This window comes from Oryctolagus cuniculus, chromosome 2, assembly GCF_964237555.1.
Source record: "Oryctolagus cuniculus chromosome 2, mOryCun1.1, whole genome shotgun sequence".
NCBI classification, from domain to species: Eukaryota; Metazoa; Chordata; class Mammalia; order Lagomorpha; family Leporidae; genus Oryctolagus; species Oryctolagus cuniculus.
In genome coordinates, this window is record NC_091433.1 from 45,636,145 (window position 1) to 45,656,537 (window position 20,393).

A 20,393-nucleotide genomic window follows, 5' to 3' on the forward strand; every position below is an offset into this window, starting at 1 on the left:
ACAATTTTAAGGTTATTTTGTATTTTATATAGCAAATAATAATTTTGAGGGAAAAAGAAACAAAAATAAATCTAAATATGTTAATAAAAACTCAGCAATATTTTTTAAGTTGAGTATATCACTATAAACCCAGGATAGGTTTTCTATTAAATTTTTATTTTATTTTATTTTATTTTTTGACAGGCAGAGTTAGACAGTGAGAGAGAGACAGACAGAGAGAAAGGTCTTCCTTTTGCCGTTGGTTCACCCCACAATGGCCGCTGCGGCCACCGCACCACGCTGATCCAATAGCAGGAGCCAGGTGCTTCTCCTGGTCTCACATGGGGTGCAGGGCCCCAAGCACTTGGGCCATCCTCCACTGCCTTTCCGGGCCACAGCAGAGAGCTGGCCTGGAAGAGGGGCAACCGGGACAGAACCGGCGCCCCGACTGGGAATAGAACCTGGGGTGCTGGCACCGCAGGCAGAAGATTAGCCTATTGAGCTGCGGCGCCGGCCTAAAATTTTTTTCTAGCTCTGTCCACAAAAAGGTCTAAAAATGACTAATCTGGTATCAACACTCTTAGCTCCCAGAGAGTTATCTCTAAGCATCATTTTGAACTACAAGAAACTAAAGAAACTGATGATTCAAGGTTTAAGGCAGAATTTTACGAAGTAGATAAAAAATAATCAGAAACTACCATGCAAAGGTTCTCACTATAAAAAATGGAACATTTTGAGCACCAGTAAGAATAATAACTGCAACAGATTAAAAACACAGCAAATACATAAGAAATCTGGGTTCAGAACAAAACTTTAAAGTCACTGGCTGCCTTTGGAAGATGCTTGGGTATCAATACATTATTCTATGTATACTAAGCTGATCTTCTGTATATTAAGATAATCGAAAATGAATCTTGATGTGAATGGAAGGGGAGAGGGAGTGGGAAAGGGGAGGGTTGTGGGTGGGAGGGACAGTATCGGGGGGAAGCCATTGTAATCCATAAGTCGTATTTTGGAAATTTATATTCATTAAATAAAAGATAAAAAAAATACATTATTCTAAGCATTAATAAAGTAGAATGAGAAATTACTTTTAAAAAATTTCATTTACTTTCATTTGAAAGGTAGAGGGGAAGAGGGAAATTTTTCCACTCCTTTATTTTTAAAAATTTATTTATTTGAAAGGTGGAATTAGAGGCAGAGGCAGAAAGAGGGAGAGAGGTCTTCCATCGGCTGGTTCACTCCCCAGTTGGCTGCCAATCGCTGAGCTGCGCCGATCCGAAGCCAGGAGCTTCTTCCAGGTCTCCCACGTGGGTGCAGGAACCCAAGGACTTGGGCCATCTTCTACCGCTTTCCCAGGCTACTGTATACTGTAGAGAGCTGGATTGGAAGTGGAGCAGCCAGGACTTGAACTGGTGCCCATACTGGATGCTGGCACTGCAGGTGACAGCTTTATCAGCTATGCCACAGCGCCAGCCCCAGATTTTTTCATTGTTCGGTTCATTCCACAAATGCCTACAACTGGGCTGGGCCAGGCCAAAACCAGGAGCCCAAAAGTCAATCTGGGTTTCCTTTGTCGCTGTCAGGAACCTAAGTAGTTGGGTCACAATCTGCTGCCTTCCAGGATGTGTATTAGGGGTTAGATGGGTAGGAAACAGAGCATCCAGAACTCAAACCAGGCACTCTGATATAGGATGCAGGAGTCCCAAGCAATGTCTTAACTGCTGTGCCAAATGCCTGCCCTATATTCTGTCCTTTCTATATGAGTATCAATGTACATGAGAGTAAACCAAAAGTCGATGAGAGGATGCTTCTGTTCACAAGAAATTCTAGCTAAAGAATGATAGAATACTATCATTTTGCAAACCCCTAATAAAAGTGTTGTCTAGGAAATGATCCATGCCTGCTAACATTACAAGCAAAATTAATAATCAGATATTATATGCCTCCAAATGGAAGTATGTTACACGACCTATGAAGCATAGTCCATGGTCCCCACCCCAAATTAAGCTTGAATTTAATCAAGTCTCTATATTGCATGCGTACAGCAAATAAAGGAGACAGCCATTTGGTGCATCTGCATCTCACATCAGAGTATGGGGGTTTTGATTCATGGTTCCCATTCCCAATTCCAGCTTCCTGCTAATGCACATCCACGGAGACAGCAGGTGATGCCTCAAGTACTTGCCAAGATCTCTTTTATTACTAGAGTCATAAATATCTGATAATATGTGGTTCTTACTCACAACTTATTGATTATCACTCCTCGTTGGAAAGTTTCCAACTGAGCTCAAAATGGTGTGGAAAATTCAGAAACATGAGACAGGCATTTAATCTATTAAGAATCCCACATCCTGTATCAGAGTAACCCAGTTCAAAATCTGCTTCCAGCTTCTGACTGCAGCTTCCTGATAAAGCAGACCCTAGAAAGCAGTGATAGCAGCTCAAGTAATTGGGTTACTGTCACCAACTTGGGAGACTTGGATGAGTTCCTGGCACAAGTTCCTGACTTTGGCCTGGCTCCAGACTTGGCCAGCCATCATGGGAACTTGGAGTGAACCAGTGGAAGAGAACTCACTCTCATTCTCTCTAATAAATAATTCTTAAAAGCCTCAGAAATGAGAAATTTCCCCCCCTATCCAAAGTCAATCATACTCATTGAAAACAGAAACATCAAGTTGAAAACTTGGAAAAATTTAGCATGTGAGTTTGTGTATAGATAGATATGCATGTTTTGCAAAGTAGGGATAGAAAAGTAAAGATAGTAACAAGGACTTTCTTTTCTTTTTCAGCTTAATGGGTTGACACTTAGCCCATTTATTCAAACACGTCCCACTGCCAATGAAAGGACTTAACAGGAATCCTCTATATATGAGAGAATATCCAACTTTTTAATTATGAATAATCAAATTTAAAATAACCTGCAGGGAGGGGGTCAGAGTTGTGGTACAAGTTAAGCCTCATAGGTGCCAGTCCTGGCTGATCCACTTCTGATCCAGCTCCCTGCTAATGTGCCTGGGAAAGTAGCTTGTGGGAAACAATGTGGGAGACCAGGAAGAGGCTCTTGGTTCCTGGCCTCCACCTGCCCCAGCCCAACCATTATGGTCATTTGAGGAGTGAACCAGAGGATGGAAGATCTCTGTCTGTCTCTCCTCTCTTTCTCTGTAAATCTTTCAAATAAATAAATTTTTTAAAAAATTATAAAATGGCTGAGATAGGTATTTGGTGCTACAATTAAGATGCAGCTTGAAACACCCGCATCCCAGAAAGAGGTACCTGGGTTTGAGTCCCTGCTCCATTTCCAATTCCAGCCTCTTGCCAAATGTACACCCTGGGAGGCAGTAGTTAGTTGATAGCTCAAGTAGTGGGAGATCCAGACTGAGTTTCAGACTTCTTGTGTTGGCTTGGCCCACCCCTAAACATTGTGGACATTTAGGGAGTGAATCAAGCAACAAAAGATCTTGATCGTTCAAGAAAAATGAAAATTAATAAAATAGTCCACAATTGTCTGCTAATAATAATAGATAGAATTAAAAAGGAGAGAATGAGCCAACATGGGAAGCAGGCCACATAGCAGCCTCATAGAATGAACACTCTAAACAGCACTCTGGCCTCAGAATCAGCCCTTAAGGCATTTGGATCTGGCTAAAAATCCAATGAGAGCAATTCAGGCATGAAAAGCCAAGATACTGTGGCAAAAAATGACCTACAGGAAAGATCTCTGTGAGTGAGATCCCCGTGGGAAGAAGGGACCACCAAAGGAGGTACCTTTCTTTGAAGGGAGGAGAGAACGTCCACTTTGATTATGCTTCTGTCTATATATGTTGGAGTTTGTGGACTCAAAAGGCTTCCATGGCCTTGGTAGCTCATGACAAGAGCCTCGGGTGATCACTGACATCATAAATAAGAGTGTCAATTGTTAAATCAACAACAGGAGTCACTGTGTACTTGCTCCCCATGTAAGACCTCTGTCCTTAATGAGTTTTACTATGAGAATTATTGGTAAAACTAGTCTTCAAACAGTACTTTATACTTTGTCTGTGGGTGCAAACTGTTGAAATCTTTACTTCATATAGAGTTGATCTTCTGTATATAAAGATAATTAAAAATGAATCTTAATGAAGAATGGGATGGGAAAGGGAGTAGGAAGTGGGACAGAAGTGGGGGTAGGAGGGCAGGTATGGGGGGAAGAACCACTATAATCCAAAAGCTGTACCTATGAAATTTATATTTATTAAATAAAAGCTTTCTAAAAAAATATAAATATAAATAAAGTAGTCCAGATTTTTAACTTCTCTCATCTTTGGCATCTCTAGCTTACTGTCATATACCATTCTGTTTCAAGTACTCATTTTGACTAAACAAATATCAGTACAGATATGGACCCTACAGAAGATACTACATCTAGGGAATCATCTTTCAATTCAGCTAGTCTCACAGTGAACACTCCAGAATGTGCTAGGGTTGTCTATTCCAATTACTGCTTCCCAGTAAAAACTGGCAGACATGTATTCAAAGTTCCTAGATGAGTAGAAGGATAGAAGCACAGAAGTAGAGGTGTCATCAGCAGCTATGAGCATGTTATGTCACCTAATGATTTTCCATGTCCTTTGTTATTACAAAAACTTTACACTCTCAAACTGTGTCTGATGATTCTTCAGTGGCCTCACTGTCTTGATATGACAACCATGGAACAGCCAACTATTCTCAACATTACAATAAATCACTAGTACCTTCTCCTATAAACTATTTTCCACATAATCTTCCTAGAATCTCCCTAAAGATTCCAACAAATACTTGGGGTTGATAAGAGGCCAGAGAGAGTCTATCATGCTACCATAAGGAATGCCAATGTTCATAATATAAGTTCATTTGCAGCAAATATATCATCTTACTACTACTTCTCTCTAGATAATTTAGAAGCAGAATTTGAAATAAAATTAACATCTGTACCTCAGCTACTCTGTGCTATCCATTATGCAAGTTAAATTATTAAGGCTCTTAACTGTCCTTTGAGGTATTTTAATTATTATTGTCTTTTCACAAATAAAGGAAAAAAGGTTGAGGAATGTTAACTAATTTGACCAAAGTTTTTTTGTTTTGTTTTAAAGATTTATTTATTTATTTGAAAGGCATAGTGATGCAGAGAGAGGGAGAACAGAGAGAGCTTCCATCGACAGGTTCATTCCCTAATGGCCACAATGGCCCAGGCCGGGCCAGGCTGAAGCCAAGAGCCTAGAACTCCTTCAAGGTCCTCCATGTGGGTCCAGGGGCCCAAGGACATGGACCATTTTCTACTGTTTTCCCAGGTGCACTGACAGGGAACTGGATTGAAAGTGCAACAGCGAGGACTCAGGCAACAGCTTAACCCCCTGCACCACAATGCTGGCCCCTGTCCATACTCTTAAACCCACTTACTACAAGGCACACTAAAAGGTTGAACCCAAGTCAGTACAAATATCTTTAGGACTAATTTCTTTTTTTTTTTTTTTTCTTTTTCTTTTTTTTTTTTTTTGACAGGCAGAGTGGACAGTGAGAGAGAGAGACAGAGAGAAAGGTCTTCCTTTGCCGTTGGTTCACCCTCCAATGGCCGCCGCGGCCGGCGCGCTGCGGCCGGCGCACCGCGCTGATCCGATGGCAGGAGCCAGGAGCCAGGTGCTTCTCCTGGTCTCCCATGGGGTGCAGGGCCCAAGCACCTGGGCCATCCTCCACTGCACTCCCTGGCCACAGCAGAGAGCTGGCCTGGAAGAGGGGCAACTGGGACAGAATCCGGCGCCCCAACCGGGACTAGAACCCGGTGTGCCGACGCCGCTAGGCGGAGGATTAGCCTAGTGAGCCGCGGCGCCGGCAGGACTAATTTCTTAAAACCCTATTTGTTTTCTAAAGAAATTATGCCTTACAATAATAGAAATAATTATATTTCTAGTTCAACTTTTTGGTAAGAAAGTAACTTTAGTATGTAACAAAAGCTATTATATCTAAAACAACTCACTATATTAAACCAATTCTCATTTTCATGTAACCTAATAAATCTATACTAAATTTCTCTCTTTACCATTTAGACCTTCTATAGTTAAAGGCAGAGCAGAAAATGTTTTGTTCAACCTCTATCTCATTTTCAGATACTTGTTATATGTAAGATGCACCCCCAACATTTCAAAACATATGTATAATCATCTTCTACATATCTCCTAGATTTGTTTTTCTACCTCAAAGTAATTAAACTTTAACTTTTATTCTCAAAAAAGCATCCTAAGGGGCCAGCACTGTGGTGTAGCAGGTAAAGCCACCACCTACAGTGCCAGCATCCCATATGGGTGCCAGTTTGAATCCTGGCTGACTGTTCCCCTTCTGATCCAGCTCACTGGTATGGTTTGGAAAAACAGAAGACGGTCTAAGTCCTTGGGCCCCTGCACCTGCAAGGGAGACCTGGAAGAAATTCCTGGCTCCTGGCTTCGGATTGGTGCAGCTCCAGCAGTTGCAGCCATCTGGGGAATGAACCAGTGGATGGAAGGCCTCTCTCTCTCTCTCTCTCTCTCTCTGTCTCTGCCTCTCTGTAACTCTGCCTTTCATATAATAAATAAATTTTTAAAAAAGCATTCAAAAACATGTATGCTTCCATTTTCTGAAAGCACTATAAAAATTTATTAAAGTACAAAACATTCTATTATATCATGAAGTTAAACTGATGAGAATGTGGATTAACGGCAAAAGCTATCACTTATAGGATACTTACCACGTGTCAAGCACATACACATGTGTTTTCATTTTGAACTTGTGTATTTGAACTTGTGTTTTGAAGCCTGTGTGATTATTACTAGCTCTATTATATAAGCAAAGAGACTATGGTGAAAAAGCCCATATAACTTTCCCAAAGTATATGGCTACTGGTACAGCTGGAATTGAAGCCCAGGTTGTTCAACCCTCAAATGCATGTTTTTTTGACAGGCAGAGTTAGACAGTGAGAGAAACAGAGAGAAATGTCTTTCTTCCATTGGTTCACCCCCCAAATGGCTGCTACAGCCGGTGCGCAGCGCCCATCCAAAGTCAGGAGCCAGGTGCTACCTCCTGGTCTCCCATTTGGGTGCAGGGCCCAAGCACTTGGGCCATCCTCCACTGCCTTCCCAGGCCACAGCAGAGAGCTGGACTGGAAGAGGAGCAACCAGGACAGAATCCGGTGCCCCGACCGGGACTAGAACCCAGAGTACCGGTGCCGCAGGCGGAGGATTAGCCTAGTGAGCTGCGGTGCCGGCGGAAATGCATGCTTCTTACAACCACTGCTTCTGCCTTCCGATTCTTACCCAGTAAATATGTTCTTGTCCAAAATTCTAAAACCATTATGGACAATATTTAAACTTACTATTTACTATAAACATTGGCTTGTCATAGTTACTTAAATAAAATCATAAAGAAATATCTAAAGAAAGAATTACCATTAGAAAAATTCAAATAAGGCAAGAAATTTTCATAAAATTCTGAGAGGCCAGGCACAAATAATTCACATAACAGAAGTTTTCCATTTCTTGGTAGTTATTCTTCAGTTGATATGAACAAAGCATGACCAAGAAGTACTTGGTCATCTTAAGTATTTAAAAGAATTCAAATACCATAGCCTAATGGTTGAAGAACTTATTTTTAAGAATCACATTATTTTCAAAATTTAGTCAGTGAATTGTGAATCATATTATATTCTGCTCTTTATCTGAAGTATTTTATTAGCTAAATAACAGAAGAAGTATAATCATATAATAACTTGGCCAATTTTAAACTTCTGAATGTCTTCTATATTACAGAGTTTGAAATTTCTTTGTAAACGTACAATGTCTAAAAAAAAGTGGGCCGGCGCCACGGCTCACTAGGCTAATCCTCCGCCTTGCGACGCTGGCACACTGGGTTCTAGTCCTGGTCGGGGCGCCGGATTCTGCCCCGGTTGCCCCTCTTCCAGGCCAGCTCTCTGCTGTGGCCTGGGAAGGCAGTGGAGGATGGCCCAAGTGCTTGGGCCCTGCACCCCATGGGAGACCAGGAGAAGCACCTGGCTCCTGCCTTTGGATCAGCATGGTGCGCCGGACACAGCGCGCCAGCCACAGCAGCCATTGGAGGGTGAACCAACGGTAAAGGAAGACCTTTCTCTCTGTCTCTCTCTCTCTCACTGTCCACTCTGCCTGTAAAAAAAAAAAAAAAAAAAAAAGTATAGCTTTCTCCAAACATGAATTCCTCAATCCATTAGAGTCTGAACCAAAATATGTAAATTTTTAATGCATAAGATACAATTAAAATAGCATATTTTTCCCTTATCAAACACATTCATTAGAACAATTGATAGGGTAAAATACCAGTCATTTTGGAAAATATGTCAAAGAAGAGATCAAGTCTTACCTCCATTGCTAAAGCTGCCGTTTGTTGGTCATAATGATTCAGAAGATTAGGCATGAAGGTGGTATTATAAGGCAAATCTTGGCACATCCTCAAGGTAATAGGTTCACAAGAAAACAAACTGTGCCCATTTACAGGCCCCACAAACATGGTCAAGGGCCAAAGAGAGAAGAGAATCCAACTCATTGCCATCCTTCCTGGATCTGAATGAGATTTCGGATGATCAGCCTACTCAATCTGAATTTTAGATCTGTGTACACCTGCAGGTCTCGGCTTGAAAGTACTTCTTCTAATATCTTATTGTAAAGTTCTTCAACAGTTAAATACTCTTGCACTGTCAGAGGTTTGTTAGCTTGGTCTCACAAAAGGCATTTGTTTTGGTTTCACAATATGGGAAAGTGACATCATCTTGTCTCTTCTTTCCATTTTATTACATAGGGCACATATGACCAATAAATCAAGTTGATCAGCCACATTCCCACACCACAGATTCCATCTTAGGAGAAGAGCTATTTATTCCTTTTAGTAGAATATTTCTTCCTTTTAGTAGAATATCTGAAAAAATTATTTTTAAAAAATGGGAGAAATTAGTGATATCCTCTCAAAATACTGTGAAATAAGCATCAAGACCTTTGGATAAGAAATATCACACTGATCTAAAACATAAAATACATGGATATACCATAAAGATACAATGTAGCTTTTCTGCTTATAATTTATATTATATATACTAAAATAGTCCTTAAACAGCATTAAAAATTTTGATTAACATGTAATAATTATACATTTATAGGGTACAGAATACTTCAACAATGTATACAGTGTGAACTGATTAAATCAGGTAATTAGCATTTCTAATTCTTTATGTTTGGAGCCTTCCAGCCCCACTTAACTAGCATTTAAAGGCAAATTTAATTTTCTTTCCCCAGTTTCTAATATAATGCATGGCTTAATATCTTGTCTATGGTGACAGTTTTTCATTAGTCACAAAATACAACTGGCCCATTCTGAACGGACTTTTGTCCTAAAATTTATTTAAATATTTATTATAACCTAAAATATTACACTTAAAACATATGGTATGCATTTTAATCATTAACACTGTAATCAACATTAGTTGATTTGGCAGAAAGCATCTGCCAAAAAAGTTAGATTCAAGCCTCTTACAACTAGCTGTGTGACTATAAGCATATATCACTTTACTTTTCTAAACCCAGAATTTTTATTCTGAAGAATTATTCCAGTACTACCTTTTACAGGGATGATGTATGAGTGAGCTATGAGATAATATATTCAAAATTACTTTATAAATAGTGAAGTGGTATATCAAACATTAAGTATTTTTATTATAGGATTACAAATCGTATCTTTACCAACCAATACCGGAACTGACAAAGTTCTGAAAGTATATCAGGATTTTTATTTTATTTTATTTTTTTTTTTGACAGGCAGAGTTAGACAGTGAGAGAAAGAGAGAGAGACAAAGAGTTATAGACAGTGAGAGAGACAGAGAGAAAGGTCTTCCTTCCGTTGGTTCAATCCCCTAATGGCCACTACGGCCAGTGCTGCACTGATCCGAAGCCAGAAGCCAGGTGCTTCCTCCTGGTCTCCCATACGGGTGCAGGGACCCAAGCACCTGGGTCATCCTCCATTGCCCTCCCGGGCCACAGCAGAGAGCTGGACTGGAAGAGGAGCAACGGGACTAGAACTTGGGGTGCCGGCACCGCAGGCAGAGGATTAGCCTAGGGAGCCATGGCACTGGCCCAGGATTTTTATTCTAACATTACATCATCATTTTAGAAATGCAAAAAATTTAATACCATAGACACAGCCCTTGAATTAGAAACATTTCACTAACAAATGGCCATTACACATAGCCATGCTGCAGAGATAATCAAAAACATCCCTACAAAGTCATAACAGGAATAGGAATGATTCTCAGCTAATTTCATTGAGTTTCAGATCGGGGCTCATATGCTATGTGCAGAATAAATGGCAGGTCTGGTATACAGAAAGCATATTCTAACCTATCACCGTTTGATTTGCTTTAGGAATGGCATTAGCTTTGCTTTTATTTCATTTTGTTCCATATGTACTTGATATTCTTGTGTCTTTTGTGAAGAGCTTAGGTTGGCAAAAGATAAGAAATTCAGCTCCAGAAACTCTAAGAGATCCAGATTAACAGGACAACTCAAATACTAGCACCAGAGTCAGCTTAGACCTTGAGACCTGGTTTGGCTTAAGCAGGGAAAGAAACTGTCATTCATGAACTAATTACCAATGATTGGGACCTCTGCATCTCAAGCTTCAGTTACAGGCAGACAACTATTTAGAAAAAGTAAAACCTGGCCAAATTTTCCCAATTTCTCCCTCTAGTAGACAGTCTTGAATGGAAGGAAAAATGGAAGTCCAGAATTAGGAATATTAAGTTTATGAGCAATGTTGGCTCAAAAGCTTATTTTCTCCACAAGAGATTTTTTGTTGTTTTACACATTTTTACTTATTTATTTAGGAGGTAGAATTACAGAGCGAGAGAGAGAGACAGAGAGACAGACAGAGAGGTCTTCCATCCACTGGTTCACTCCCCAGATGGCCACAAAGGCCAGAGCTAAGCTGATCTGAACTCAGGAGCTTCTCCTGAATCTCCCACTTGAGTACAGGGGGCCAAGCACCTGGGCCATCTTCTACTGCTTTCTCAGGTCATAACAGAGAGCTGAATTGGAAGAGGAGCAGCCAGGAAACGAACCAGCAGCCATATGTGATGCTGGCAACCCATGCAGAGACTTAGCCTACTACACTACAGCACCAGCTGTAGCTTGGTCTGTCGTAGGTTTTTCTCCTTCAGGTTAGCCCCAGAAATGTTGAGGACTAGTTACAGAAATCGATATCAAACATAGTTAAAAACCTATTTAAGCTTAACTACCATGTAGTATGGTAATCATTATGCCTATCATTAAATGTGTGTTAAGTAACTGTTGAAAGCTTTATTTGATTATAGTGTTAAAATATCCATGTAAGTTCAGTCTTTGTAGTTTACTGCTTATACAGCATGTTCATCTGCTTGCAACTAAAATAATTAAAGGGTATACTGCTCCCTACTGAATATGTATTTAATGATACCAAGAATTCCAAAAATTTCATTTAGACTAATCTGTTAAAGCACTTATAGGTTTCAAACTTAGGGCTCAAAGAAGACCATCATAAAAAGTTTGAGGAAGGGCCGGCGCCGCGGCACAACAGGCAAATCCTCTGCCTAGCGGCGCCGGCACACCGGGTTCTAGTCCCGGTTGGGGCGCCGGATTCTGTCCCGGTTGCCCCTCTTCCAGGCCAGCTCTCTGCTGTGGCCAGGGAGTGCAGTGGAGGATGGCCCAAGTGCTTGGGCCCTGCACCACATGGGAGACCAGGAGAAGCACCTGGCTCCTGCCTTTGGATCAGCGTGGTGCGCCGGCCGTAGCACGCTGGCCGCGGCGGCCATTGGAGGGTGAACCAACGGCAAAGGAAGACCTTTCTCTCTGTCTCTCTCTCTCACTGTCCACTCTGCCTGTCAAAAAAAATTTTGAGGAAATACCTGAGCAATACATTACTGGGTTTTAAAACTTGATAAGGCCTCTTCCTCTTCCTGTAAGCGGTCTCAGGTGATCTGTGAAAACGGTTCACCACTCACTTGACCCAGAAAACCCCATAGAATAATGTAAATCTTCGTGTTCACTTTATGAGCACTTGAGAAACTTCCCAGGCCATCAAGGCTTTGCATAAATGCAAAGCCATTAAGTATTCAAAAGATGTGACATTAAAGAAGCAATGTAGGCGGTCGTCGCTGTGGCATAGTGGGTAAGGCCACCACCTGCAGTAATGGCATCCCATATGGGCACCTGTTCGAGACCCAGCTGCTCCATTTCCAATGCAATTCTCTGCTATGGCCTGGGAAAGCAGCAGAAGACGGCTCAAGCGCCCCTCAACCCATGTGGGAAACCCAGAAGAAGCTCCTGGCTCCGGATCAGCACAGCTCCAGCTGTTGTGGCCAACTGGGGAGTGAACCAGCATTTGAAAGACCTCTCTCTCTCTCTCCCTCCCTCCCTCTCTCTCTCTCTGCCTCTCCTTCTCAATCTGTGTAACTCTTTCAAATAAATAAATAATCTTAAATAATAAATCTTAAAAAAGAAAAAGAAACAATGTGGGGCCCAGTGCTGCGGCTTAGTAGGTAAAGCCTCCACCTGCAGAACCGGCATCCCATGTGGGTGCTGGTTCAAGTCCTGGCTGCTGCACTTCTGATACAGCACCCTGCTAATGGCCTGAAAAGCAGTGGAAGATGGTATAAGTCCTTGGACCCTTGCACTCATGTGGGAGACCTGGAAGAAGCTCTTGGCTTCCGCCTGGCCCAGTGCTGGCTGTTGTGGCCATCTGGTGAGTGCATCAGCAGATGGAAGATCTCTCTCTCTGTCTCTTCCTCTGTGTTAACACCCTGACAGTCAAATAAATAAATAAATCTTAAAAAAAAAAAAAAAAAAAAAAAAGAAAAGAAAAGAAAAGCCGCAGCAGCAGTGTGTGTACCATTCTGTTGTTAAAAGAGTAGTTTGGGGCCAGCACTGTGGCACAGCGGTTTAAAGCCCAGGCCTGAAGTGCTAGCATCCCATATGAGTGCCCGTTCGAGTCCACAATCCAGCTCTTTGCTATGGCCTGGGATAGCAGTAGAAAATGGCCAAGTCCTTGGGCTCCTGAACCCACCTGGGAGACCTGGAAGAAACTCTTGGCTCTTGGCTTCGGACTGGTGCAGCTCTGGCTGTTGTGGCCATCTGGGGAGTGAACCAACAGAAGGAAGACCCCTCTCTCTGTCTCTATCTCTCTCTGTAACTCTGTCTTTCAAATAAATAAATCTTAAAAAAAAAAAAAAAGTAAACCTTAAAAAAATAAAATAAAATGGTAGAGTCAGTAGGTGTGTCCAGGCCAAACAGTGGGGCTAGACACAGGGCTGGTGGTTGTTGTACATGCTTAAAAATGTAGATGGTGACGTTGAACTTAAAAGTCTGGGTGAAGATTCTCTTACCATTGAACATATCCAGGTGTACAAAGCACCCAAATGTGCCACTGTACCTACAAAACTTACAGTCAGATGAACCCATACAAGAGCTCTCAATTTTATCTTAAGATGATCCTCATTGAAAAGGAATAACAAATTGTTTCTAAATCAGAAGAGGTGGTGGCAAAAACGGAAAAGATATCCCAGAAGAAACTGAAGACACAAAAACTTGTGGCTCAGGAATAAATTCAGAACAAAATAAATGCAACTTGAAAGGATAATAAATAAATTAAAAAATAAACTGATAAAATTTCCCCCTTATACTCCTGCTTACTCCATCTATTTTACCTGATTTTCTCTCAATTATTCCTTTTGACTTATCTGCAACAGAAGCTTCCAACAATCTAAGATAAAGGTGCTTCTTTATACTGCATAATCCAAATTACTATATACCAAAAGCTTTTGTAAAATTTGTCAAGATGTAGAAAGACTAATCTTAAAATGGCAAAACTGTAATTTATGATTAAAAGGGAAAAAAAACAGGGCTGGCATTGTGGTATAGTTGGTAAAGCTGCCACCTGTGAAGCCAGGATCCCAGATGGGTACCAGTTTGTGTCCTGATTGCTCCCCTTCTAGTACAGCTCCCTGCTAATAATGGTCTGGGAAAAGCAGCAGAGAATGGCCCAAGTGTTTGAGCCCCTGCCACCCACAAGGGAGGCCCAGATGGAGCTCCTGGCTCCTGGCTTTGGCTTGATACCACCCGAGCTTTTGAGGCCATCTTTCACTCTGTCCATCTTTCCCTTTCTCTGACTTTCAAATAAATAAATAAATCTTAAAAAACAAACGAAAACAATGGTGGGATTCAGTGAAATTAAAAAATAAAAAGGCAAAGCAAAGATCTTAAGGAATTTCATATCTCCTAAAACAGCACTTCTCTAATTTTAAAGTATAGCAGATCCATGAATCCCCCCACACAGGTCTTTAAAATCTGAATCCTGAAGAATGACATGCCTTTTTTTTTTTTTTTTTACAGGCAGAGTGGACAGTGAGAGAGAGAGACAGAGAGAAAGGTCTTCCTTTGCCGTTGGTTCACCCTCCAATGGCCGCTGCGGCCGGCACACCGCGCTGATCCGAAGGCAGGAGCCATGTGTTTCTCCTGGTCTCCCATGGGGTACAGGGCCCAAGCACTTGGGCCATAGCAGAGAGCTGGCCTGGAAGATGGGCAACCGGGACAGAATCCGGCACCCCGACCAGGACTAGAACCCGGTGTGCCGGCGCCGCTAGGTGGAGGATTAGCCTAGTGAGCCGCGGCGCCGGCTGACATGCATTCTTATGAGTACCTCAGGTTACAAGTACTATGTAAGTCAGGTCTGAGAAATGCTATCCTAAAGCAGGATAATTAAAAAGAGTAAATATGTACTTATACATAATTACACAATGAAATAATTTAAAAAAAAAATAGCAGATAAAGAATATCTTTAACAGAAAAATGGGGAAAGGACAAAAGTTCACAAAATGAATACAAATAGACAGTAAACACATGAGAAGATATTTACCTTTACTATTAACAGTAAGTATAAATATGAAATAACATATTTACCAATTAATGGGCAAAAATAATATGAAAAACAGCACAGGAAAGGGTGTGGGAAAAAGAATATAATCAACATTTTCAAATACTTTGGGTGGGAATGTGAAAGATTATACTTTTTAAAAAATGGCGGCCGGCGCCGCGGCTCACTAGGCTAATCCTCCGCCTAGCGGAGCCGGCACACCGGGTTCTAGTCCCGGTTGGGGCGCCGGATTCTGTCCCGGTTGCCCCTCTTCCAGGCCAGCTCTCTGCTGTGGCCAGGGAGTGCAGTGGAGGATGGCCCAGGTGCTTGGGCCCTGTACCCCATGGGAGACCAGGAGAAGCACCTGGCTCCTGGCTCCTGCCATCGGATCAGCGTGGTGCGCCGGCCGCAGCGCGCCGGCCGCGGCGGCCATTGGAGGGTGAACCAACGGCAAAGGAAGACCTTTCTCTCTGTCTCTCTCTCTCACTCTCCACTCTGCCTGTCAAAAAATAAAAATAAAAAAAAAATAAAAATAAAAATGGCTACTTATAACAAAAGCCCTTAAAATATGTACAATTAGATCCAGCAAATCTTAAGACATATGATTCATAACGAAACTATCAGTATAACATTTGTAAAAATAAAAAACTGGGCTAAGACACCTCAACAGAGCCACTAGTTGGAGTCCTGGATCCTCGCTTAGATCCAGCTCTATGCTAATGTGCCTAGCAAGGCAGGGGATGATGCTCCAGTACTCCTGCGCTTGCTTCCCATGTGAGAGCCCAGGATGGAGTTCCTGGCTCCTAGCTTTGGCCTGGCCCAACCTTGGCTGTTGTGGGCGTTTGGGAAGTGAACTGGACAATCTCTCTCTCACTGTCTCTCTGCTTTTCAAATAAACAAATAAAAACTGGAAACAATCTAAAAGTCTACAATAAGGGTCTGGTAAAATAAACTACAGTACAGCTACATAGTGGAATATTACATATAGTCACTAAGAATAATGAACAGGGGCCTATATTTATTGACAGGATAAGACAATAACAATACAATTAGTAAAAAAATTAAATTAAAAAAGTTTATAGGGGCCCACATTGTGGCACAGCAAGTAAAGCAGCCACCTGTGATGCTGGCATCCCCATTTCTGATCCAGCTCCCTGTTAATGGCCTGGCAAAACCAGTGGAGGAAGACCAAGTGTTTGAGCCCCTGCTACCCATGTGGGAAACCCAGATGAAGCTCCTCAGCCTTGGCTGGAGAATGATCCAGCAGATAGAAGATCTCTCTAATTCTGCCTTTCAAATGAATAAATCTTAAAAAAAAAGTTTATAGAACATGCATCTTGTATTCCCATTTTTTTCTGAAAAAAAAAATGATATACATAGAATATAATAAAACTTTCAATTTTTTTAAAGATAAAATATTATAAATGCTGTATGGAATTTTATGAAAACTTACATTATTATTTTTTTTTAATTTTATTTGAAAGTCAGAGTTACACAGAGAGAGGAGAGGCAGAGAGAAAGAAAGAAAGAGAGAAAGAGAGAGAAAGAATGTCTTCTATCCGCTGGTTCAATCCCCAATTGGCTGCAACAGCCAGAACTAGGCTGATCCAATGCCAGGAGCCAGGAACTTCCCCAGGGTCTCCCACATGGGTGTAGAGGTCCAAGGGACTTGGGTCATCTTCCACTGCTTTCCCAGGCCACAGCAGAGAGCTGGATCGGAAGTGGAGCAGCTGGGACCCAAACCAGCACCCATACGGGATGCCAGCACAAGCGGCGGCCCCACCCGCTACGCCACAGCCCAGTCCCCATTATTTTGTATATGGAAAATTAACTACTAAATCTGTAGATGTGTACTGACTAGATGACAAGAATAAACACTAGGGGCTGGCACTGTGGCAGAGTGGGTAAAGCCTCCGCCTGCAGCATCAGCATCTCATATGGGCGCCGGTTCAAGTTCCAGCTACTCTACTTCTGATCCAGCTCTCTGCTATGGCCTGGGAAAGCAGAAGACGGCCCAATTCCTAGGGGCCCTGTACCCACATGGGAAACCTGGAAGAAGCTTCTTGCTCCTGCCTTTGGATTGGCGCAGCTCTGGCTGTTGTGGCCATCTGGAGAGTGAATCAGTGAATGGAAGACCTCTCTCCCTCTCTTTGCCTCTCTAATACATAAATAAATCTTTAAAAAAATAGAATAAATACTAAGGCCGGCGCCGCAGCTCACTAGGCTAATCCTCTGCCTAGCGGAGCCGGCACACTGGGTTCTAGTTCCAGTTGGGGCGCCGGATTCTGTCCCGGTTGCCCCTCTTCCAGGCCAGCTCTCTGCTGTGGCCAGGGAGTGCAGTGGAGGATGGCCCAGGTGCTTGGGCCCTGTACCCCATGGGAGACCAGGAAAAGCACCTGCCTCCTGGCTCCTGCTATTGGATCAACGTGGTGCGCCGGCCGCAGCGCGCCGGCCGCGGCGGCCATTGGAGGGTGAACCAACGGCAAAAGGAAGACCTTTCTCTCTGTCTCTCTCTCTCTGTCCACTCTGCCTGTCAAAAAAAATTAAAAAATAAATAAATAAATAAATAGAATAAATACTAAATGACTGGTTTATAGCTACTAATTAAGCAACAAGCAGAAAAGCACACTAATGCCTTACTGTAGGCAGTAACAAGAAAAAAGTGATCAATTTAGTAGGAGTTAAAAGTTGACTTTTTTTTCCCCTATTGTTTCTCTCTCACTTGAGGACTTTATTGCCCAGAGCTTTTTTTTTTTTTTTTTTTTTTTTTTTAAGATTTATTTATTTATCCATTTGAAAGGAATAGTTACAGAGAGGCAGGGACAGAGAGTGAGAGAGAGAGGTCTTCCATCCACTGGTTCACTCCCCAGATGGCCACAACGGCCGGAGCTGTGCCAATCCGCAGCCAGGAGCCAGGAGCTTCTTCCAGGTCTCCCACGTGGGTGCAGGGGCCCAAGGACTTGGGCCACCTTCCACTGTTTTCCCAGGCCATAGCAGAGAGCTGGATCGGAAGTGGAGCAGCCAGGACTTGAACTGGCACCCATATGGGATGCAGGTGGAGGCTTTACCTGCTACGCCACAGTGCTGGACCCAAAAACTGACTTTTCAACACTGAAAAAAAAAAAAAAAAAAAAATCAAATCCCCTAAAACTCAATCAAATGTTACACACATTTTGAGAAACTTTTAGTATATATCCCCAATCACTCTTCTGTAACATAATATCTGCTTTTCCAGGCTCATGTGACTGTGTCATTTTTCCTAAGGGAAGATCATCTGCGGAAAAGCTCTATGGTAAAGCTCCAGAGCTGCAGGGCATCAACAAGAATCTGGACCTAAAGAAATTCTGCCAAAATACAGCAAGTCATTAAGGATGAACTAGTGTTTTTGGCATTCTTGCTGATACTATCATATGTTTTACTGTAAGACCATACAGTATTTCAACTGAATGAGACCTACTGGGTGAACATAAGTATAGTGAACAACTTCAGGGATTAGGGGCCAGCACAGTGTGAATGCTATGGCAACAACTCTTCATGCATTATCTGTGCAAGAAGAGGCAATTCACTTCTTCATAGAACAATACAAAACATTTGGAAAATGACTTCAGATTAACCCATTAACTTCCAAGTTTTCAATTCTGCAAATATTTCAAGGACATAATGTTTCAAAGTGACCATCGGTGCTATATTTATTGCCCAATTTAAGTCTATAGGAGTCCTATATGTAGGATGATGGGACACAATTGGTTAAGTCACTTGGTTAACATTCCATCAGAAAACAAAAAGGCCTAGATACTTTTAAGTTTACACATTTCCATTTTTATGAATTATAACACCAGGACTCCGATATCCCCAACTGTTATATATCACTCTTCTGGTGATAAAAAGCAAAAGCCCTTAAAATAAAATCAGCTGAGTATTTGTCCAAAAGGACAGCAATAATGGGGGGAGATGTAACTTCGGAAGACTGTCTTCCTAAGCTGGTTACAAAGTCATGCTCAAATAATTCAGCTGGGAAAGCAGGAGGTAGCAACTGAAATGAGGAAAGCAGGCTGAATTCCAGAAGAAACAATGAGAAAAGTAGACACTAAGGACTTGTCAAGAGGGCCCCGAAACAAAAGATTATGATGAGTAACTATTCTAACATTTTCTTTATAGAAAAGTATCCATTTCATCATTCTCTGTTTAATTTAAAATTCTTGGAAATGTATAAATGCAGGTTACATATTTCCAATTCAGAAATACATCTAAAGGTTTGTCTCAAAGTAAATGCTGGACTACACAGTGGCTAGGTTGGGAAGAAAAGGGATACTCTTTGTCTTTCAGACTGACTCCTCTTCCCAAGAATACATTGCAAGGATTAACAATGACTACCTCTAAACAACTGTTTCTTCTCTCTAGGAAATTACTTTTAGACAAAATATGCAGAGTATATTCACTGCTCGAGTGTTACGATTCCTAAAGAACAAATGATGTTTGGTCTTTTGTTTCTCATATCTTGTTTACAGAATAAATTCATTCTCAGAATATTACCTCTTAGTTACCAGAAGGAACTTTATATAGCTTCATATTTAATTCATAGGTCTTAAACTTCTATTAATCTCAAAGTACATATATCTCTTTTCTTACCTTCCCTACTTCACCTCTCTAATTTTTAAAGCCCATCTAATCATCTACTAATTATAATAAATAATCTAATCCTTCAGAGTGTTGACTGATAAGGCTTAAAAAAACAAAACAGATATTATGTTCAAAATTTAAGTGAATGGTAGGCATCAAAATTCAGTCCAATTTACAAATTACTAAGACTAAAGAAAACAGAAGATTTTCAAAATTAACTTGAAAATAAAACTAAGTTAAAAGATAGAAGATGACTTAAAAAAAGAAGCTGGAATTCCAACCAGGCTTCCCTTTCCAATTAAAATCTACTCATGAAAAAATATCAAGGCTCTGCTTCTTCCCCCTAACATGGTTGTATGGTCTGTATGCTTTGACTACAGAATTATTTCAGTGAGATAAAATCCAAGAACCAGAATTTACTTTTTTAAACCCCCTGGTCCAGTTATACTCATCTCAAACTTCCTTTGCAAAGTATTCTTTATATCCACCAAATTGTCTATAGTTCTTACATGATGAATTAGAAAGCAAAGAGAAAATTCATATTTGATACAATAGTTAAAACTCTTACCTAGCCAGTGAATAGCTGTTACTCTTCAGATATGTATTCCTAACCTTAGAGAGATATTACTACTGAAAACTTCATTTCTTTCCTCCAGACCCTGCTACAAATATTTTCCCTCAACCTGCAATGGATAATGTCTCCAGCAAGTATTTCTGAAATCTTTGTCTTTTTGTGCACTGCTGTGGCTTTTAAGCAGACATACTTCCAGAGTCTGGGGGAGAGATGAGGGGTAGGACAAAAAACTCTGGGGCCAAAATCTCTCTCCTTTGTGAAAGAAGGTAAAGATGCA

General features: G+C 41.4%; 1 protein-coding gene across 3 annotated transcripts in view; it reads right to left on the reverse strand.

Annotated features, from left to right (window-relative positions):
- Window positions 1-20,393, reverse strand: part of FZD3 (frizzled class receptor 3) — a 101,661-nt gene that overhangs the window by 78,891 nt on the left and 2,377 nt on the right. For 2 of the 3 annotated variants that reach the window (XM_051842534.2, XM_051842535.2), the window contains exon 2: window positions 8,356-8,907. The exons of the other annotated variant lie outside the window; for it this stretch is intronic. In XM_051842534.2, the coding sequence (XP_051698494.1) occupies window positions 8,356-8,544 (189 nt within the window). In that variant the 5' untranslated portion in view covers window positions 8,545-8,907. The remainder of the gene's footprint in view (window positions 1-8,355; window positions 8,908-20,393) is intronic. 3 annotated transcript variants of the gene reach the window in all.